The 24525-nt window shown below is 35.6% G+C and overlaps 1 protein-coding gene across 3 annotated transcripts in view; it reads left to right on the top strand.

Moving 5' to 3' along the window:
* dpr6 (defective proboscis extension response 6) overlaps positions 1-24525 on the top strand; it is a 1082593-nt gene that overhangs the window by 749323 nt on the left and 308745 nt on the right. For all 3 annotated transcript variants that reach the window (XM_067757584.1, XM_067757583.1, XM_067757585.1), the window contains exons 4-5: positions 12019-12229; positions 12733-12860. In XM_067757584.1, the coding sequence (XP_067613685.1) occupies positions 12019-12229; positions 12733-12860 (339 nt within the window). The remainder of the gene's footprint in view (positions 1-12018; positions 12230-12732; positions 12861-24525) is intronic.

Raw genomic sequence — 24525 nt, 5'->3', positions numbered from 1 at the left:
TACCAAATTTCACAAGGATTGGTAAATTTTTGTTCGACTTATGGCATTAAAAGTATCCTTGACGAATTAAATGAAAAAGGGCGAAGCCACGCCCATCTTGAAATTTTCTTTTATTTTTGTATTTTTTGCTCCATATCATTACTGGGGTTGAATGTTGACATAATTTACTTATATACTGTAACGATATTAAATTTTTTGTTAAAATTTGAGGTAAAAATTTTTTTTTTAAGTGGGCGTGGTCGTTCTCCGATTTTGCTAATTTTTATTAAGTATACATATAGTAATAGGAGCAACGTTCCTGCCAAATTTCATTATGACATCTTCAACGACTGCCAAATTACAGCTTGCAAAACTTTTAAATTACCTTCTTTTAAAAGTGGGCGGTGCCACGCCCATTGTCCAAACTTTTAATAATTTTCTATTCTGCGTCATAAGTTCAACTTACCTACCAAGTTTCATCGCTTTGCCCGGCTTTGGTAATGAATTATCGTACTTTTTCGGTTTTTCGAAATTTTCGATATCGAAAAAGTCCGATATCGTTCATTTCAAATAGCGATCTGAGATAAGTGCCCAGGAAACTACATACCAAATTTCATCGATATACCTCAAAATTTACTCAAGTTATCGTGTTAACGGACGGACGGATGGACGGACGGACATGGCTCAATCAAATTTTTTTTCGATACTGATGATTTTGTTATATGGAAATCTATATCCATTTCGGTTTTTTATACCTTCCTGTACAACCAACCGTTATCCAATCAAAGTTAATATACTATCTGTGCAAAGCACGCTGAGTATAAAAATCAAATTCTGTATGTGTGTGTGTTCCCTATGGAAACGTATTTCTTATACCTCAATCATCACCAAATTTTGGCTATAGGTTCTTTCGATCAAAGCGAAGGTTTTTCATATTTCAGAACTAAGAATTTTAAATAAATTTTTTTTTTTAACTTCACCTGCGCCACTAGGTGGGCGACAAATTTTGTATCTCAGCATAAGTTACTCATACGTCATGTACGTACTTAAGGGCAGAACATTTGTTTGAATTCACAAAAAGTTAAAGCGATTGCATTGAGTGATTTAAAAGTTTTTATTAAATTTAAGCATTCTATTGTAAAAATAGCTGTCCATATGAGATGATTGACAAAAATTGTGCAACTAAATTATTTTGATAAAGTTATGAGATTTTGAATATGAATTTTTTGTGACAAAATTAAATTTGAAAAATATAGCAAAGAATGATAAATTAATGGAATGAGGGATCTAAGAAAAAAGAAGGAGAGAGGTAGAGGGTGTAAAAAAAGAAGAGGAGAGATAAGGAAATTATAAAGAGAAAAAATGAGAAAAATTGGGAGATACATTTTGAAGAAGATCAATAAAATCTTATATACTGATTGCTTGACTTTGAGAAACGGGAAGGAATGCGTTAAAATACATCTTCTTATTTAGATTAGTATCTGCCCAACCCGAGCAACGCCGGGTACCCTACTAGTAAAAAAATAAATGTTAGGAGCGATAACTTCCGAAGAGATTTTATGCCGAGCCTTTTTTCCAATTTGCGTTGATCTCCTTTTAATTTTTCCTACAAATTGGCTATACGGGACCTACTTGTTTTATGCCAACTCCGAGTGGCATCTGTAAGGCAGAGGAGTTTTCACTGAGAGCTTTACTGGCAGAAATACTCTCGGAGTACTTGCCACACACACACTGCCGAGGGGAGACCCCGCTTAGAAAAAATTTATTTTAATTGGAAAAACTTGTTCCTAAGATTTAGAGGGAGAAATATGCATCTACTTAAAGCCAATATGGGCATATGGGAATAGATTGAAATGAAAAAGGCCATTAGCTAGCCAAAAAGGGATAAAGCTTGTACTATAAACGATCCAGTCAGATTGCGTAATACTATGTTTAAACAGTTAAATAAATTGAGACAATTGCCTTGTAAATTAAGTCATTGAAAAAACATGAAAAATTAATACATCAAACGCGTTTTAATATTTAAAGCAATTAGGCAATTCACAAGGTTTCCTATATGCCGTATGTGGTACGTTTTAATCAAATTTTATCTAGAAACCCATGGAAAAAACTCAAATATTAAAATTTTACATGGATACGACACTCATATGAATTGTCCAAATTAAATTTAGTTCCGAATAAATGGCATTTTGTGTAAAGGTGGTAAAATAAGGGAGTAGGACGGTTTCCATTTTCCTTGCTTAGTTGGCTTCCCCAAGATGGACACAGACTAGTTAAAAACAATCGACAAATAACTCAATCCCTTCTCCGGACACTCCGCTTTGGATGGTTTTGTACTTACGATGGCATCTCGAATATCTAATGCTTATGTTGACCAAGGAATGTATTATACATTGATCACAGAAAATACTCGCGCATTTCTTTTCCTCCGAAAACATTTTCGATAGAAATAGGTTACAGTTCGTGAAGAATTCCTCCCGTTTTACCGCTTGTGTTGATTGACATGCTGCTTCATGTGCGTGATTATGTCCCTTATTTGAGAGATACCAGGTTATTTCTGTCTCACAAAATAATATCATCTCGTCAAAACTGCTACATTTGCTCGGAAATTTGGTCGGATTTACGAAATTATCCAGGGCTGTATATGCAAATTTGAAACAATTTAGTAGGCAGTTTCTATTGGCAATTAATTATTAAAATTTAATGTATGATATCTGTGTGGTATAAACTTAACAGAAGAGGGATCGTCACATACTTGACTAACCATAAAAATGCGGAACCAAGCGTGGGGCTGCAAAGTGTCGTAGATCATGTGTATTTCTTACGACCATAAATTAACAAAGTTACTCTTGTTAATAAAAATGGAGTACTGAAGACTTATGATGGGTACTCTGACTGGTGTCACCTGCTTTTAATTAGTCCTCTTCAGTGATATCAGGTATAGGAAATTCAGGTGGGTTTGTTCGGCACGTAATATACTCATGTACTGCGCTCGCAAGTCTAAGACTCCAGCTAGAAGGAGTAACACAGATCCAGAAGAAAAAATAAGTCTTATAAAGCTTGTAGTATTCGCTAAGAAGACGGAGTTATTTTATTATATACATACTGACATTTTTTAGGGTTTTCCTGGTTAGTCGCTGAGAAACCTTCTAGCAACGCTGTGAAATAATGCAGTCTTTGTGAGTTTCTGAGGGACCGGCCATTTCAAAGTAACCTAACCTAATCATGCCTCTGTACCGCGCAACCTCCAAAGTCGTCCGTAAACCACTCATCACAAAGTAACTTTTATTGGTCTTCATGAACGATGCACGGCTTTTTGGTATCCCAAATATGATAATTTGCTTATTCCCGAAATAGAAAAGTTATAAGTGAGCCTCATAGTTCATAACGATTATCCAATTAAAATGTAAGTCCTCGTCATTTAGATTAACAATTTGTTCAGCGTAGGTGAGATGCGTTTGGGAGGAACATCTTCGTATCTTTCACAAAAATTGTACATAAGAACCACTGCCTTATGCCGAGTTTCTGACACTGTGCATACTTGCAGCTGATTAGAGATATTTTGGGGTGAAAATGAATTTTAAGACAATTTTGTATTCTGGAAGCTGTCACGAGTCACCAGACTAACAAAACCGGTCACTAATTTGTGCGCTGGGCAAATTACTTTCGCAAGAAGCTTTATAGATAATTATTTCATTTAAATTTTAAATAAGACAAACAAAATATATAAACAAGTAAGGAAGAATAAGTTCGGCTGTACCTAACCGAACATTACATACTCATCTGCCAAAATACAGCTTGCAAAACTTTTAAATAACCTTTTTTTTTAAATTGGGCGGTGTCACTCCCATTGTCCAAAATTTTACGAATTTTCTATTGTGCGTCATAAGGTCAACGTACCTATTAAATTTCATTGCTTTACCCGTCTTTGGTAATGAATTATCGCACGCTTTCGGTTTTTCGAAATCTTCGATATCGAAAAAGTGGATGTGGTTGTAGTCCAATTTCGTTCAATTTAGCTACAAATTTTCTCAAGTTATCGTGTTTACGGACAGAGGACATGGCTAAATGAATTTCTTTTTTCGCCCAGATAATATTGATATATAGAAGTCTATATCTATCTCGATTTGTTTATGCTATTACGGGGTACCGTTATGCGAACAAAATTAATAAACTCTGTGAGCTCTGCTTAGCTGAGTATAAAACCTGTTTCCCATATGTACTGCGGTTGTGTTTCGAACCTCCGCATTTTAGGATTTTCCAAACAGAAATCAGTGCGGCGCCTTAACCAGCTGGGCCACGAGATCACACATTGCTCCCAAGTTGCCAAAACGTAGTGTTATGTTATTTGTCCATTCCAGAACCTTCCCTGGGTGGTACAAAAATACAATTCTCAATGGAGGCTAAATATCTAGGGCACACACTGGATAGAACCCTCGCGTGGAGTGCTCATTTGGATGCTATCCTAAACAAGGCAACAAGAGCTTTCTTCTCCTGAACTCGTCTCTACGGCAAAACATGGGGAATTTGTCCAAAACTGGCATACTGGACATTTAATACTGTCGTAAGGCCAACAGTCACCTATGCTTCTCTAATTTGGTGGCAGAAGGCCACGCAACGAAAGGCAACGACTAAACTAAGCAAACTGCATCGATTAGTTTGCGTTGGCATAACGGGTGCGATGAGAACCGCCCCTGCTGACGCACTTAGTGCTTTAGTGGGAATACCTCCCTTCCCTATTCTTATTGAGAAAAAGGCAACACTAGGTGCACTAAGACATCCAAATATTTCTGAGTTGAAGGAAGGAAAGTAATAAGAAATTTCATAAGAAATCCCTCATTACAACTGCGTGAAATAATGTCCCCTAAGCTCAGAGTCTCACGGAACTTTGAAGTGTCCATTGTGGACAGAACCCCCTGGGAAATAGGGTGTCCTTATAACGACCCTGACTCAGAGGTCTGGTAAAGGGATGGATCGAAATTCGATGACGGAAGAACGGGAGCTGGCATCTATGGGCCAAACTTTAAGAAATATATACCAATGGAATGTTACCCCACCATATTTCAGGTAGAAATTCATGCAATAGAAGTCTATGGTAGAAAATGTCTGCGGAGAGGCTCAACGTCGAAGAGCATCTACATTATGTTGGACAGCAAGGCGGCAGTGTGTGCCTTGAAATCCTACACAGTTAATTGTAAGCTAGTGGATGAATGCACTGAAATCCTTTATGCCCTGGGAGCCAAAAACAAGGTTTTGTTTGGATGGGTTCCCGGACATCAGGGACATGAAGGTAATGAACATGCAGATTACCTAGCAAGGCAGGGTGCTACATCAGCATTCTATGGTCCAGAGCCCTTTTGTGGACTCACAAAAGCACACACCAGGGAAACTATAAGTAACTGGGAAACTAAACAATTCAGACGTCACTGGATTGATTGCCCAGGGCAAGGGCAGGCCAAACTGTTTATACTTCCGGCAACGAAAGTATCAGCCAAACTCATTAACCTAAGCAGGGAGGACCTAAGAACTCTTACTGGGGATTCACGGGATACTGCGGTTTACGATATCACCTAAGTAAATTAAATCTATCTGATAGCCAAATTTGTCGTTTCTGTGAGCTGGATGATGAAACGCCTGTTCACATTCTCTGCGAATGCGTCGCTCTAGCTAGGCAGAGACTTTCCCATCTAGGTGGTGGGACTCTTAGTCCCTATGTGGTATGGAGTAAAAAGCCTGAAGAGGAACTTAGATACATCAAGAGCCTCCAGATACAAAATTAGGCTGAAAGGTCTTGCACAATAGATTTGCAAAAACGTCGCAGTACTTCCAGACCTATTAATAATAATAATAATACTAATAATATGTTATTTGTTAAATGTATGCGTGAATGGTTAATTTGTTGATTTTTGTTGATTTGGTGAGAAATCATCTCAAGTCATAAAAATTGTTCCTAATGAAAAATCTCAAATTTAAAAAAGATGAGATAAGACTGAATTACAGAATTCAGCTGTAAGTCTATGTTCCGAGCTTCTTTTCACCATCATGGATAACAACAGTGATATTCTAAGCAAAATGGCTGTTTCAGTACCGGCCAGTCCTGGACACTGCTAAACGTATTGGGCTTAAAATTTCTTTAAACAAATTCTTACATTTGCAGCTCTACAAACGCTTTTACACTACCCATAGCAGTTTTTAATTGTGTGAGTCGTAAATCAACTGTTGTTCATTTATTCGGTTAGCGAATTTGTTTGTCGTGTGTTTTTTTTTTTTGTTTCACCATATATTGTTAAAGTTATATCAATAACAAAATAAAAAAGAGCGAATTGTGGCTATCACATACGTAAAACTAAATTTTTGAAAAGTTAACCATGATGAATGCAATAAGGTACCGAGTTTACCTGAACTACTATGCAGATGCATTTGAAGTGTACATTAGCTCTTTGGCAAAGCCTCGCGAAATAATTTCCAGGTAGTCATTCAATTAAAATGGGCGAGCTCAAGATCACTTCCAACGTATCCTGTTGCGTTTATTTGTGTTTGTGCTGATTTCAGTACATTTAAGACATGGTAAGTTAAACGCTCAAACGGTATTACCGAATGGACATAAAGCCAAATTATAAAAGGTCAAAGTTACTTTTATGGCCATTGATCGATCCACTTAGTCATTGCTCGATTTGAAATTTTTTATAGAAGTTAGCAAGTAGAAGAGGTTTGCATTAAACGGGTTTTTGTTTTACTTTTGGAAATGCTCCGTTTTGGTGTGGAACTCTATATATCTATTAAGAAGTTTTCACTTCAACAATTTTGTTTTTCTAAAGTCCGGAACTATATTAGTTATGTCTTCTTTTAAATTTAATCTAAATATTTGTCGGTGGACGCATCTTCTACATCGCTCCAATACGACTATGTGCGCTTTTCTATGTAAGTTTTTTTTTTTTTGGTAGTCGTCCCGTGTTCTTCCATTAAATGGCAAAAAAAAAAATCATTTGAAATCTCTTCGCATTTTCACATTTCCTCATAGCGAGTGTTGTATGTAAATGCACTCATCCGCCGGCAAACATGCAACACTGAATTGCCTCCAAAGTGTAAGTAATTGTTATTTGTATGTAAGTAGCGCATGCTTAAAAGACGAAGATGGGGAAAGCAATAAATGGGGAAGGATCAACGAAAATATGTTTAAGCTCATATGAAAATGGTTATGTAAAATGAATAAATGAATTAACTGTCACTGACATTTGGCATTGATTATGCCAAAGGCCAAAAATACGCTGAGCAAACAAAGACTAGGTTTAAAAGCAAAAACGAAATCATAAATTAGGAAAAGCATTTGTAATATGGTTTGAATGAATTTGTTGTTTAGACAGAACGAGGAAAAAAATTAATTTATTACATGCATGTACTAAAATGGTATGAATGAGTGTATTTCCCAATTTTTGTCCCCCACTAAGAATAAGAGCATGCGCGAATGTCATGTTTAGCTTGCGATATTCAAATTTTATGGCAAAAATTCTAAGGAAATGAGTAGAACCTTTTATGTTATGTCATGCGCAGCTGTAAAGTATAAAAAAAGATGCTTAATCACATGAAATTTTTTTTTTTTTGCAAAATTAATTCCGTTTTAGTAATGTGCTTGATATTATCATATATTATTGATATTGACTCAACAACTGGGGTATTTTCTTTTTATTTTGTGATGACTGTGATAAATTATGCGCAATCAAAACAGTGAAGTTGCGCATACAAAATTGGATCGATTTACATATTTGTGTATGTACAAGCGTGCATGAAATAAGCTTCAATTATAATTTGTGACATGCGTCCTTTTTTCTATACAAATGCATATAATGAATAAGCAATATAATATATATATAGTATATTATACTCAAATTTCTGATGCTAGATTCATATATCTCGCAGAGTGCTTGAGCAAAGTTGTTATTGGGATTAATATTTATGGTACTAGTTTCATCCCACTTTGTTATGTTCTAGGTCTAAAGGCCCGGTCAATAACCTTCCGAAAAATATTTACATTGAAAACAATATTTTGCAATAATATAGATTTACCAGCAAACCCCGCAGAAAATGCTTGTAGCATTTTCAATTCAAATACAACTTTTTCAAGTCAAATAAAATTTGTTTCCATTTAAATGAAAACTTTTTCACCTCAAATGAAACTTTTTTCCAATTAAATGAAACTTTTTTCAAACCAAGTGAAAGTTTTCTCAAGTAAATGCAAGTTTGTTCAAATCAAATGAAGCTTTGTTTAGATCAAATTAAACTCTTTCTCAAGTCAAATAAAATTTTTTCCGAATTACATGAAAAATTTTTCAACTCAAAAGAAATTTTTTTCCAATTAAATTAAAACTTTTTCAACTCAAATAATTTTTTTTTTTTTTCAATTAAATGAAACTTTTTTCAAACCAAGTAAGAATTTTCTCAAGTCAAGTGAAACTTTCTTCACATGAAATGAAGAGTTTTTTAATCAAACTAAACTCTTTTTCAAGTGAATCAAAAATTTTTTCAAATCAACGGAAAATTTTATAAAAACGAAAAATGAAAACTTTTTCAAATCAAGTGAAACTTTTCTCAAATCAAATTAATTTTTTTTTTCAAGTAAAGTTAATCAAATGAAACTTAGGTGAGAGGGAGTGTGGCGAATGTTAGCAATTTCGATGCGTTACTGTGCTGGTAGTAAATAAATGTAGAACCACCACCTCAAAGAAAGCAGCCACACATGCATGCAAACAGGGAAGCTAAGAGCGAAAAGATTATTTCACATACACACATCTAGTCATCACCTAACAGCAGAAGTAATTACTAACACATATACACGCATATAACTAAAAGATAAAAGTGAATACCAGATACATAACGAAGAAATAAATAAGCAGCTGTTCGAGAAGGTTGTTCGTGAAAAGTCTAGACCATTGGAGAGATATGCGAACGTGGCAACAGAGAGTATAAAAGAATACCAAACTGAAGATTAGTCAATCAGTTTGATTTTAACACGCTTTTAGTGAAGTACGCGAGTATTGTAATTGTGAAGTACTACTGCTACAGTATAATTTTAAATAAAAGATATATTTTTCTACTGAATATTTGAGTTATTTATTGGACACTTCAGTCACTCCAATGCCAGTAGAAGATGCAATATAATCAGCATTTCCCAAAATTCGTTACAATATATTTCTAGAAATCTTCTCCGAAAGGATAATATGGAAAAGGTAGTAAACTATTTAGAAGCAGGGTTAGACTCCGTTTAATTTACTGGCCGCAAATTCAACATGCGATTGAGATGACATCCAAGAGGTAGCAGTGCTTAGCAGGTTGACGGCAAACATCGGAAAAGGAACAGTAAGCAGAAGGAAGCTGCAGATGGACATAACCATATACATGATACCATCTGGCTCCCTAATGTGGGCAAACATATTACAGAAGAAAAATTTCTGTAAACTTCTAACATCTGTGCAGCTAACTGCAGCTCTGAGAGTACTATCCGTTTATTGCGCTATATCAGGACCAGCCATAAAGGTGATTACCGGAACAATTCCCAGCGTATCTTCTCTAAATGCTCGCTACGGAGCCAGCACCGACAGTGCTCGAGGAAAGAGTCGGCCAAATCACAGGCGATAATGTTACAAAGAAAATTGCTAGTGACCCAAATATGCATGGAAACTAGTCAACAACTTCGTAGAAACCAAAATCAGAGCAAACAATTGGAATCTATGAGCAGGAACAACAGAAGGCTTTTAGAAAATGAGTAATATGGAACGCCATGATGAAGTAATGAAAAAGCGGCCCCGGTGAGACTGTTCCAAAAAGGGTGGTTTAAGTATGTTCCTGAACTTTCGCTAGGCAATCCAGGGACCGTTAAAATTCAAAAAAATATTGTACGAAATTGAAAATTTTGTTTTCGTGTTATAAGGAACATCTCCGTAACCTAGAGACCTGAAATAAAAAAAATTTGGATCTATTATGTTATAATATTAAGGATAAAAAAGATTTCTTGGTGGAACAGGGATCGAGATATTAACAAGTTCACTTACTATATGTGGAATCTTGCGACCACTATTTGAGTAGGCGTAGGGCTAGATTATTGAAATCAAGGACATACTTCAGAGCGGCATGATAATGCAACATGAGAGAAAAAAATTGTCGCTAGGTAGTCCAGGAACTGAGAAAATTTAAAAAATCTTCCGAAATTAGAAATTTTACTTTCGATTTTTAAGGAAGTTCCCGATAACACAGAGATTTGAAACTTTGCACGAAACTTTGGGCTTTATTAGGTTGTAGCATTTATGATAAAAGAGTTTTCAGATGAGACAGGGATCGTTATATTTAGAGGTACTAAAAAGTCCATTTAGAATTCTGCGACTGATTTTTAAGTAAATACACATTGAGCTAGAAACATGAAACCATAGAGTTGAAACGAGATACGATAAACAATTTTAAATATTTCCTTTATATAAATGGACCAGATGAAACAATAAAAGTTTCATTAAACTAAAGCAAAATCTTTGTTGTTATATCAGCCTACTGATTTATAAGATCGCGGGTTCAAATCGAGCTCAAGGCCTAAAAATAACTATTTTATGATTATTATAGTTGTGATACATTTTTTCTTAAATGAATTTTTTTTCTTTTAATAAAAATTTATCATAACAATAATAATGATACTTTTTTTTAAAGTGGTTAAGAGTTGAATATCAAAATTCAACAAATAAATAAAAAAAAAAAATTTAAGTTAAACCGTTTTATTGAAAACAATACTTACATGAAGTAATAATAATACTAAAAGCTAGAAAATAATTAGTTAGGTTCTAGGTACAAGTCATCACACTCCTCATCAATCCAGTGCGATGATCAGACAATTAAATAAAAGCGTTGAAAGTGTAAAATTTCTAAAAGTGTAAGGCGTAGCATAACCTTATTAAGGTTCAATTGGCCTTATATATGACTATCAATAGAAATTTGGCACGTACAACGCTTTTATTTAATTGTCTGATCAACGCACTATATTGATGAGGAGTGTGATGACTAGTACCTAGAACTTACCTAATTATTTTATAGCTTTAGTATTATTATTACTTCATGTAAGTATTGTTTTCAATAAAACCGTTTAACTTAAACATTTTTTTTTAATTATTTTATTTTCAAATTTTTAGTCTTTATTGAATTGCCTATCATTTCTCATTCTATTTAGTTCATTTAGTGACTCATTATTACAAGGACTCTTTCCTGAAAATTTGTTACAATCTAAGTCCTGAATACATAATCCTTCCAAAGACTTTACTCGACTCTGCGCCACACATGCTTGTCCCTCCTCCAACTCCAAAATATTTTGATGTCACTTCTACCAGACTGTATGTAATATTTGTCCCAAATATGAGCCAAATCGGACATCATAGGTCGCTTTCTATTCATGTATGTATTATGTGTTCCAAATATGGACCAAATCGGACCACAAATACGATTTTTTTGAATACCTCGATCTTTGCGCCACCTAGAGGCGATTTTTGGTCATAGGTCGCTTTCTATTCTTGTATGTATCATGTGTTCCAAATATGAGCCAAATTGGACCACAAATACGATTTTTGTGAATACCTCGATCCTTGTACCACCTAGCGGCGATTTTTTTCTTATTATTGCATTGTCATCGTGTTCTGAACTATACTCCAAGTTTCAAGCATGTAGCTTATCGGGAGGTTACTTAGATTTCAATTACAAAATTCGTGCCAGTCAACTCAACCTAAATAAAACCGTTTAAAAAGACATTTTTCGTTTCTTCTCATCTATTTATATAAAGGAAATACTTAAAGCTTTTAATCTTCTGTTTATTTAATAATGCTACACAATTACATATACGGGTTCCTTGAACCACATAATGTTCGACTAACGCATATGTATGGCATTAAAAGCGCAGATTATAAGCTTAAAGCTGTTAACTGCCACACATTAAAATACCCACGAAAACGCACAAAAATATTCGAGTAATTTGGGTTAAACAAATTCCTTTTTTTTTATTTTAAATTTATACAGGTTTCGTGGATACGCCATCGCGACATACACATACTCACAGTAGGAGCATACACATACACATCTGATCAGCGCTTCCAAGCTACACATCATCAGGATACAGATGATTGGACGTTACAAATAAAATGGGCACAAAAGCGTGACGCTGGAATATATGAATGTCAAATATCAACACAACCGGTGCGAAGCTATTTTGTGCGGCTCAATGTTGTGGGTGAGTATAAGTCAAATTTAAGCCATAGAGCTTATTAAAGGCAACTTTGGCATTAACAAAAAACGCATCCTTTGTTGTTAACAATTTAGTGTTAAAGTTAAGTGAGGGAATGTCTTTCTACACTATCAACAACTTTTTATTTATTTTACCAAAACGTCATTTCCTTTCATCTTCCATTTATGCATAACTTTCACTTAGAAAGTTTTTAGTACTCAGTTCAAATATGTATATACCTAAATGCGTGCGAATACATTGCTAATATCCATTACCTATTTATGTATTTCTCTCCATCTTTTTTCATGTGTCATTTTAAACTTATATGCTGATGTCGGTCAACCAACCAACGCGCAACTTAACAAAAAAACCAACGTCGGTCATTAATTCTCCTCCACAACTTGTGTGCTTCCTTCCTACGCACATCTTCTACAACTGCTGCTGGGTGCATTTGTGCCACCAACTATATTCATATATATTTGCCGCCACTTGTGCTATTATACGCACAGTGCCCACAGCGAGCATCCTTGGTGGTCCTGACCTTCACGTCGACAAAGGCAGCACCATAAATCTTACATGCACAGTGAAATTCAGTCCAGAGCCGCCAGCCTACATTTTCTGGTATCATCACGAGGAGGTAATTAAAATTTATTGCAAAATTTTTGTGTGTGGCTAAACTTTAGTGAATGTACATTTAAACGTATGCGGACGGGTTTCAATTTATTGGGTAAGACGCTCGTAGGGTTTTTTGGTTAAACTTGCTTCGATTTTGCTGTATTAACATGTGTTGATGATATCGAGCAAAGTGCGAACGCGTGAAGCTCTCAATCTTTGTGTATTGCTGTTCGGTAAATCGATTACTTGATTAATTAAAGTCCTAATTAATCAACAGCAAATATAAGTAGATTACTTTGCAAGTAGTTAATAAACAATTGTTTATTTTTCACAGATTTGTGATTTGAATGAAAGACTTAAGTTTTAAGCTATCTCCATGGTTTCCTATGTAAAATTCCATTAAAACATAAAACAAATGATGAAAGAGACCTTGCGAATTGTCTTTGTATTAGAGCTTACGATTTCTTGAACTTGTTGGAGAACAGATTTCTTCGCGAGTCTCGCCTTCACGCGAGATTCTCGAATCTCGAATTACTCCTAAGGCTCGCGAGCTTCTCGGCATTCAATTTGATAGATTCATTGGCTGTTTTACATACAAACATATGTATGTGTATAAAGCTGAAGGTTTCTTCTGGAGCAAAAGCGAAAATGTCCATAAGTAAAAGACAACGAAAAGTATAGAATACTGCCAATACAGCGACTGGATTGAGAGTCGGGAAGCTCGTGAATATTACGAATATTTCGAGATTCGAGAATCTCGCGAGAAGCCGTGTTTGCGATGTCTCGTTTATAAAATATAAATTATTGTGAACAAAATTATGTGTATAAATATGTTTTGAGTGTAGTGTCATTGGAAAGCAATATCATCAACAAAATAGTCACAAGTAAAAACATGTAAGGAAGGCGAAGTTCGGGTGTTACCGCACATTACATACTCAGCTGCCAAATTACAGCTTGCAAATCTTTTAAATTACCTTCTTTTAAAAGTGGGAGGTGCCACGCCCATTGTCCAAAATTTTACTAATTTTCTTTTCTGCGTCATGAGGCCAACCCACCTACCAAGCTTCATCGCTTTATCCGTCTTTGGTAATGAATTATCTCACTTTTTCGATTTTTCGAAATTTTCGATATCGAAAAATTGGGCGTGGTTATAATCCGATATCGTTCATTTTAAATAGAGATATGTGATGAGTACCCAGGAACCTACATACCAAATTTCATCAATATACCTCAAAAGTTACTCAAGTTATCGTGTTTACAGGCAGACGGACGGACGGACGGACATGGCTAAATGAATTTCTTTTTTCGCTCAGATAATTTTGATATATAGAAGTCTATATCTATCTCGGTTAGTTTATGCCGTTACGAGGTACCGTTATGCGAAGAAAATTAATATACTCTGTGAGCTCTGCTCAGCTGAGTATAAAAACCAAATGTATAAATAGTGTCCATAAAACGATTAAGTTTATATTGAGAACCTCGCGAAAGTTACGAGTACTTCGAGACACGAGAGTCTCGCGAGATGTCGAGTACTCGATTTCTCGGGTCTCGAAACTCTCGCTTGTATTCGAGAAGAAATCGTAAGCTCTACTTTGTATCTAAATACTTCTAATGGCCTTGATCCAATTACACGTTAACAGTAAATTTGTTTTCGATGTATTTTGTAACCAACAATCATTACCAGTTCATGTCACCGCGTTTCTGACCTACACGGTTATACCCACACTTGGACCCACTGAACCCAAACCAGCAGTTTTTAAAGTTGCTGTGTATCTGCCTGCATCTCTGTAAATCTCTCTGTATGTTTGTACTCGCTATCACTATTGCATCAGCCGTGGTCTAACTTAAATATTAAGATAAATATCAAACCTCTAGAGCAGTAGGGTCTTGATTTACAAAACATGGACCCGGGTATCAAATTAAAGCTGCCGGTGTAGGCCTTCACACATTTAAAAAATTATTGATATATCTTACCCCTTTTCCGCGATATAGGCCAAAGTGTGGTTCAGGGGTATTATCTATACATGTTAGAAATTCTAAGAGGTCGAATTCTGTACATTCAAATTATGTTAGAAACATTTTTATAAGAGGTCCTGTTTGAGCCCCCTAAACCCAAATCAGCAGTTTTTAAAATTTCTTTCTGTTTCTCTGTCTGTATGTATGTTTTCACTCGCATCACTCAGAAACCACTTCATAGAATTGAAAGAAACTTGCACTGTTGCATCAGCCCGAGTCGAATTTAAATATAAGGATACATTTCAAACGCCTAGCCGGCTTGGATCTTGAAACGCAAAATATGTTTTTACCTTTGTCAAACAACTATACTCGATTCCGAGATATAGGACAAAATGTGATCCAGAGGTGTTATTATATATAAAACTATAAATGAGGTCTTCGGAATCAGTTTCGATTTTACTTGAGTTTCGTATCCACCAACAGTGTCCTTCGATAATGCATTTATGGGGTTTAGATTTACATTAAATGTAAGAATCTTAAGAAATTCTGCTTTAAATCCACCACGGCTTAGATCCCAAACAGAACTGGTTAATAGCTATACAAGATAACCAACGTACGAGGTATGTTTAAAAAGAATATTGGAATTTCGATTTTGGCATGGGAGGGGTCGCTGCAAACTTCGTACCAAAATTGCTCAATTTCAACGCAACTTTTTGGCCAAAGACAACACAGTAATGATGCCGCAGCCACAGTATTCCCCAGCTGTGGTCCCTTGTGACTTTTTTTGTTCCATAAACTGAAGAGGCCCATGAAAGGTCGCCGCTACGCTATGATTGACGAGATAAAGACTGCTTCGAAGGAATATCTGAACAAGATAAAAAAAATGATTTTTTGAAGTGCTTCGAAGATTGGAAAAACCATTCGCTTAAGTGTATAATATCTCATGGGGATTACTTGGAAGGGGACAAAATAGATATTCATGAATAAATAAATAATTTTTGAAAAAACACAAAATTCGCGATACTTTTTGAACACACCTCGTAAGATTATTCCTTCAGTGCAGCAACCTATTTCTTCTTTTTTTGGTAAACGTAACAAAATTTGAGGAGTTTTCCGTGGTCGTATGCAGGGACAACTGTTTGTTGATTGCGTCCGGTAACTAGATTCGAAAATTTCTTTGTTACTTGCAGTGTTGAATATATAAATGGTTTTAGGCAAACCTATAATAAGATTAGAGATTCTTTATTTCAAAGTTTCATGCATACAATCATTTTAGTAACCGATTAAAAGAATGTTGTTACCAACTTAGAATAAGGGTGTAAATGAAAATAGTTATAAGTACGTTGTTTCATTAAAAACCAGGCAATTATTTGCAAACATATCTGTACCATCAGAAGAGAAGGGCACCGTTGCGTATACGTAACTTGTTGTATTGTTGTTTGGTATAAGAGTTGCTTGCAAACATACAAACATACGAGTGAACCTAATCAAAGAGTGTTCAAAAAAAATTAAATATCATAAAAGTGATGGCCGAATTCGAGTTATCTAGGTTGCGTTAAAAGGACTGGGCCGAGAAGTTACATCCCAGCTCGACACTTAGGCACCAATGGGCCAATTTTGATGCCAAAAACAATAGTTAACTCATACTGTACCATCTAATGTGGATACAACCACTGCATGTAAACAACAAACTTAGCTATCACCCTGTTTGAGAGCTTGGAAACCTGCGCGAGATCATTTAAATACGGTTTACCAAGAGAAGCTTACCTTTATCTACTTAGTGCCGGAAAGTGACACAGAAAATGCTGCACGCCTTCTCCTCATCCAGCAGGCAGCTAAAGCAGTTATCGCAATATACGATGCCAATGCTAGCGGCATGACTTCCTACCAAATAGCGGCTATTGAGAACTTTTGGGAGGGAAAAAAGCATTCACTTATTAAGAGTCAAAAGAGAGTTGCCGCGTTCTTTACTATAGGAAGGCTTAACCAACCCTGATGAATAGCGAGTAGGAAGCGCTAACCAGAGCATATTAAATTGAACTTCCCAGGTCATTTTCGGAAAGGATGTTGGCGGTCGTACCCCTACTGGCCATCCCATCAGCCATACAGTTTGTTCTTAAATTAAACAAAAACTAGCTTACTTGCATTCTTATCAATCAAAAATTTGGATAATTAGAATAATCAGCATATTAATTTGTGATTAATATATACAAGTTAATTAATCGAAGTGATTTGGCGAACACTCCTAGTGAAATTTTGCCATAAAAAAGCAAACAAAAAATTCATCTGGCTTGCAGAGGCCGTTCGGATTCGGCATAAAACATGTAGGTCCCGTCCCACGAATTTTAGGAAAAAGTTAAAAGGAACACGACGCAAATTGTAAGAGACGCTTGGTTTTTATCTTCTCGGGGGAAAGTCGCACATTTATTAATTTATTTAGTTGAAATTAATCACACTGCCCTAGAAGGTATAATCATCAAAGGGGAACTATGCAGTTTTTGTTCCAAGACGTTAAGGAAGTGCGGCAAATTAATAATTCCGTATTGTGAGTAATCACAATCCTTGATGGATTAAATTTTGTATTAACCAAGCAGAAAATTTTTGGCGCAATCAGTATTTTGATTGATCACAGTCTTGATGAAGAGATAAATCATTTTTCAATCAATCAAAAAGTTGAATTCATCGATTATTCTAATAACTTAATTTGCGATTAATTTAATTTAGTATGTTAAAAGCCCATACCCAATCAATGTGGTTTCTGTTTTGTGATTAATGAAATTTGAAATTATTCAATTAATCGATTCATTTCATTTTTCATTTATTAAAACGGAACTTTCTCCGATTAAACCATTTTATGATTAATCAAAAAGCAAATATATTGCGTAATCGGCACTTTAAAAATATAACTTAACTGAAGTAAATAATTAATTTTCGTACACCAACGTTGAAGCCTACTTCTGCGATAGCTCTGAGCTAGTGCGAGTCGCTGCAGGACTATTACTTGATCATCAGTTAATGCCTGTTCAGTTGTTTTTTGCTGCATTTTGCTCAGCTGCCCCCAAACTCCATCTTTCGATATGCTAAATCTACATCGTCTAACCAATACAAAGTTCATAGAAAAGCATGCAACATTAAGAACGATATGGTCACAAGCAATTACAGGCTAACTCCTTTACTTTTGCAAAGCACCTAGGCGGTTTTTGTTTAAGATCAAATGGTACTAAATATTGCATGCTTTTCTGAGAACTTGGTACTTTTTCAGGGATTTTCGGAGATGGAGTTTCAGCGTAAGCGAAAGCTAGAATTTGGGTGCTGGCCTATGTTTTCTGGGCTGTAGTATAGTATGATTTTAAACGCAGATGTTATTACAGGCGGATCGTACTATTTTAACGCTATATTTCATAGTGTGCTTTGGTCCCAGCCATATTTGAGGAATAGTCCAACTCAAAGTTGTTGCTTAAACAAAGTTTTTCCTATATCGCCTGTTGAGTGAAATATCTACACCTCATCTCAGGGGAAACGCGCCAACATCACCAAATTTTTGCAAAACGCCTTTTTTCAGAATTAGAACGCACTACCTAAGAAATTATTTCAAAAACACCTATATCAGAGTTTGTCCAATAAAGCCCTGTCTGAGCATAAATTCAAAACTTTGGCAGTGAGTTTCTTAAAAATATTATGAGAAATTACGTTGAGGAACTACCAGCTCTGATATGTTGATATTTCACTCAGCTGTTGGTATATGATTCGACTAGATCCAACTTGGCTTTCAAAATGAAATATTTTATAAGAGTTTATAAAGCTTCTCGGCTGATCGCATTAACAAAGTATATACTTGTTTTTTCTCCTATGCATTTCGACGAACCTGCCACTTTCCTCTGCGAGCTAATTATATATTGGAACACGAAAACAATCTTGGGTTATCGTATTTTTCCTTTTACAGTCTGCATTAAAAATATGCTTTAATGCATATTTAATAATGTTCTTCGGTTGAGAAATCTTATGTTTCACAATAATAAGGTCATCCTAAAAACCTTAGTCATTCTGACAAGATTGGTCATGAAAAATCTAAACAATTTTAAATTAAGAAAGTTGTATCATGTCAACGAATCTCTTTGAAGTTCCAGCTTTGGTTACACCGCCACAATTCAGCTCACTTCATTAGCTCGACTAACGCTTGCTGATTTTCAATCGTTCATAGAGCCTTCATTATAACATTTTTGGTAATACGAAAAGTAGGCACTAAGCATGATAAAAATATTAGAAGGTAAAACCATTCTCACGTATCGGCTGCCATAATGGGTTTTTTGATCTTTAAAATAAATTTAAGATCACTTTCTAAAACTTTGTGGAAACTCCAAACATAATGAAACAAACAAAACTTTTTGTATGTTTGACTTTTGCCAAATAAATTATTTATAAAAAGTCAATCAAAACTTGTGTAAATTATTAGCAACTCAGGTTTCCTGCATTCTTCTGGCTTCGGAGGCTTCAATTCTCTTAGCAGCTTCCTTTACATTTTTGTAGTGATGGCAAATTTGTGTGTATATTTAGGGTACCGGCTAGTTCGTTTTTTGGTAGTATTCCTTGAAGAATAGAAAATATGGTGCTGACCGTAAAACCTTGATTTTCTAACCTGTGCAACACAACGGAACAGCCAAAACCAAAAATTTCCTTGCTGTTATTTAACGGAGGTGCCATTTCGATTGACTATAATTTGCCACCATCGGAAGGCAGCCTACTTTCCAGCACCAACAGGACTTAAAACATTTTCGCAATGAGCGATTCACCTCGTTCGTTGAAGCTGATTGTTAAAACTGAAATACTAAAGACGTTTACTTTCCCAGGTAGACCTGATATTGGAAAGCACAATTTTGATGTCTTTTTCAGTCAGCGCAGCACTCTTACGTATTATCCAATTTATAATGCAAAGAGATCTAAATACCTCAGTGAACTTTCCAGCCCGTCCATCGTATTGCTGTTATTGTTATAACAAGTCTTCGCGAGCACAATAAGCTCCAATTACTTAAATAATTTTCCTCAAAAACCTTTAAGATAAGGCCAAAGAAACAAGCAGTTAAAATAGGGTTGGACCAAGAAAAGGTTGCAGGTTGGTCCCAGTTGAATAAGCGGTTGGTGTCATGTTTAGACACACCGAAAAGGGAACACGCATGAATGAGGGGATAATTCTGGGTAAGTAAATGTTTAACCCTCTACAGCATCTAAATCGAAAAAATCCATGGTTCCACACTCATCTCCTTAGGAAGTGTACGTTCTTTTGCGGTTACTGAAATGCTCCATTAAGCAATTGACCACTGGGATGCCCCACTTGGGAACAGTTCATTAGGCACTATTTGTTCAACATCTCTTTTCCGGGGCACTTCTGCCTCGTTATGTAGCTGGTGCTCGGACATCATGAGATATTCCGTGGGAAATCTGAGTGCGGAGTTTTGTCAGACCTGCAATTATTTTAGAGGGGGTTATGTAGATCGGGAGAATATTTTGGGGAAGTTTTGCAGAAGATCGGCCGGCCAATTGTTTTATACGTGCCCAACAGTATTTGCTAATCTTATCCCCAAATGCTGCCAGCATGTGACATTGATTTAAAAAAAAATTATGTGTGCTTATTATTTTTTGTTATGGAAACAAAATCAAAATAAAAATGTGAGAACGGTAAGAGTTTTAAAATTTTTAAACGTCATTTGCCTCTTACCGATTTTACCTTGCAATATATTTACCGCGGGTACTAAATATATATGTGGGTATGTAATTACCATATATTTCCAATGAAAATTTTCCAAGTGTCATAATGAGTTTTGCTTTCGATTTTCTAGCAATCGCTTCAAACGCCATATTCACAATCTCTCATAATTAGCTACCTAATATGACTGCTGCAGTCAATATTGCCATAGTTGAAAGCAATGGTAGTGCGACATTAAATATTTGCATGAAAGGCAGTCAGCCAATGCTGGCTGTCAAGGCTCTTCCGCTTACTTTGACATCGCTTACACTTGTTCTACTTTATTATTCAGCTTTTTTGCGCGTTGTGGTTGTTTATTTGTATCTTTGTTATTCATATTTACATTCAACATTTGTTTGTTGTTTTTTGTTTTTGTTTTTGGTTTGTTCTTTATTCTTTTTTCGTTTTTTCCACTCGTCGATTTACTATTGAGCTTCGAGTATGGCATGTTCTGATTGCGATTAGAAAACAAAATTAGGCAGCGTCATGTTGTGGCTTTAGTTGAAGTACATAAGTTGTTTCTTCCATTACTCCTCACACTTGACATAAGTTAAATGAGTGTGCTTTGTCAAAAGCAAGAAAAAGTTTTACTCAAGTGCAAACTTTAATACAGGGTGTGTTGTGTATTTGAGTATGTCGATTTTATAACACCAAGCCTAAAACTAATGCGTTTTCTTGCAAGCATCTTTTGCGATGATACACTTTTACGTTAGTAATTTGTAAGTCTTTGTATGACATTAAGCTGAAATGCTTTTACGCTTATAGGCTGATTTCCTTTAATTCTAATGCTTTTTAAGTCTAAAGCTGGAGACATTGGTGCTTTATCGGTAACCGTATCGGTAACCTTATAACAGCTGATTCGACCAATCTTATGAGAATCAATGCAATCGATTATTGGTGCTGCTAAAGTCGTAATCGTATCGTAGCCAACCAATTGGGTTTTGGGTTACCGTCGTAACGACAAACAGCTGATTACGTTAGGGATACGGATACAGCGATACGACATACGGCACCAATGACTCCAGCTTAATGCGTTTGTACGCTAACGCACTTTTCCGCAAACACGCTTTTACCTTAAACTGTTTTTGTGACAAACTGTAAGCACTATGTCACGCCGATATGTAACGCTCACACGTATATGCTTTTGCACTTAAAGTTTCTTATACCTACACCCTGTAACATTTATGCTTATGTACCGGTATGTGTACGTTCATAACCCTTTACGGTGGTCAACTGTCTCCCATTAACTCTCTTTCCCGATAATAAGTTTTCAGTTAAAAGTACTTTACGCTTCTCCTCTTTCTTGGAAATATCAGTGTTTATTTTTACGCTGATATGAATGCTTCTACGTTGATACGGTTCTAAGCTCATACGCTTTTACGCTTACAATATGAGTCAACTTGTTTTCTTGAAAATTTTGTTTTTAGTTGGTGAGAATACAGTTACTAATGTGGTAAAGTAGGAATACATTGTAATGCCGAAAGCCCCAGGTTCCAACCCCTGCAAGGCTTAATCAACAAAAATTCTGCGGATTTAAAAAGGAAATTAAAGCTAGTCCGCCACAATTTCGAGAGAGTCTCGGCCTGAATCTTTTTGAAAGGCTATCATGTGAAGGGAGCTAAGAAATGAAAGTGAAGGACAAGATGAGCGACATATCTAGAGGAATGGACAAACTTTTTTTTTATAAGATATGTGTATAAGATATAAAAAGAAGATATAAAAAGAAGAAGAAGTCCGGCAGACATTGTCATACTCGTGCCTTGGTTTATTACCCAGCCATTTTAAACTGATTTCAAGAAGTATTTTTGCTCAGTCTGCCTGTCGTTATTCTGCTCGTCCCCTTCAGTTACTTCCGTGCAAAAATCTTATGATTAATCCAGAAAGAGAGTGGTCTGCGATTGATCTCTTTTGTCTTCATTGCGGCATAAAAGATCTCCTCATGTACCTTTTAGGTATAGTTGGGGTCAGTCTGAAATGTATGAAGCCAGTTTTGAGAACCAAAAAAACGACAGCTAAATGGGTAAAATATAAAGCAATGAAATGGAATTGAAAATATTTTTTAGGCGAAAAAATCAGTACCCTATGTTCAATTATCGTCCTTTTTTATTTTTATTTTTTAGAATAGAATTTGTTTAAGAGTTTAAAAGAATAAGAAATACGGTAACGGGTAGAAGAGAACCTGTGCGTCAATTCCCGTAGGTCTGAAAAAAGAGGACCAGTCTGACACAGGTACAGGAATCAATAGAAATAATTGCTATTCCATTTGGATATGCCAACATTAAAGAGATCAAAACTTTGCGAATAATCCTGGATTCATCCTAAACCATTGGTCCCCAAAAATTTTAATTAACTGTTCTTTCGCAAAAGTAATGCGAGCAAAGTTCAGCTATAATATGCACACTCCTGTCCTTTACTAGTCCCAATTCTTTCAGAGTATATGCTCTACTCTTTAATATTTCCGTTTTAATTATCACTTTTTTTCTAACACTCTTCCCTCAAAACTCTCTCTCTCTCTCTCTCTGTTCCTTTCTATTGTCCTTCCTCGACCTTCCCCTTCCTCGCTTTAACACTCTAGTGACTCTTTCTTTTTACTCTTCACTCTCCCTCACTCACTCCGGAAAACGAATCCAATTGATCCGTTGTGGACCAATCCAAGCGAAAAAATATTTAATATAATGGCCAAGTCAGTTACCGACCATAGTACCAAATACCCTATTCCTCACCATATCCGTGTAATCTATCGCTCTCTTTATCCTTTTCCAGCTTGTCTTACATTCACATTCAATCTTATCTTCACTTTCTATATCCGATTCACTATTTCCCTGGACGGTCCCTGGGCCACTTATGGCAATCAAGGCAATAAGCTCTCTTAGTACCAATTTTGCGAACAATCATGCTGTATAAAAGATTTATTCTAAGAGGTCGATCCGTGCTCCACTTCGTATAAAAGCTTACCTACAAAAGAAAAAAATCAATCAAACTAGATGGTTTCAATCAGAGTCCACAGTATGGTTGCTAGTCCAGAAATATGGAACCAAAGTAAAATTTTGGCAGAAAATGCTGCTAAACCTTTTAAAAGTCCAAAATTTAAGCCGTTAAAATAAAATGGATGGGAATACGGGACAAACAGTGCCCTGGCGTGACTCTTCAAATTTCTTGAAAAATATCATTCGAAACATTCGCCAAAGCGAGTTCATTATGGATAATAACAGGACTTTGCAATTGCTTTGCTAAATAATTAATTGGGATTTAACACGATATTGCTTGATAAAGGCACCCACATTTGCAATTTGTTTTCTTAGACTATATCTGATTTTAGGGGCCATTGCTTCACTATTAGGAAAAGCTAGTTGTCAATTTCCAAAAATAACATTTTAGAGCTCATTCGTTTTGTTCCGTTGATGTTTCTGTTGTATATTGGAATAATTTTCCGTCAACCTTTGTCAAATTTGGTTTGTAGCAAAAAATTACACTAAAGTTGCCACAATGCCGACCACGGCTTTTTTCGAAACCAAGTTTGACTAGGGATGATGGCAAATCGCCCCAATATGCGTTTTTGTAAAGCTCATTGTTACTCTTGTATCTTGTGCGAATATATCGAATATTATATGCACATTTTCGAAATTTCTAATCTCAATACATAGCCGCACCCTGTATCTACACTTTTTAAGTAACTGCCAATATTTATGAACTTTAACCGATTTAGTATACAAGATACAATAGATATAATGCCAGTGCTTTTTTTGAACCACAACCTACCCGAGTCAATGACTTGTTGTGGTTTTAATTTTGTACTTCTTTTGTTAATTTTATTGTGGCAAAATTATGTTTCAATGTTTTGTTGTTATTTTCTGTTGTTTTTTTTTTTTTTTTCTTGTCTGCTTCCGGCATTTCCTTTTGCCTTAGTTGTGTGATATTTGTGTAGTTGTTTGTTAGTGGTTTGCATCACTTCCTCTCCCACAGCCGATAGATAAAGACAAAGTTTAATATA

The sequence above is a fragment of the Eurosta solidaginis genome, chromosome 5 (genome assembly GCF_040869045.1).
Source record: "Eurosta solidaginis isolate ZX-2024a chromosome 5, ASM4086904v1, whole genome shotgun sequence".
NCBI lineage: Eukaryota > Metazoa > Arthropoda > Insecta > Diptera > Tephritidae > Eurosta > Eurosta solidaginis.
This window is presented reverse-complemented; position numbering and strand designations above follow the sequence as displayed.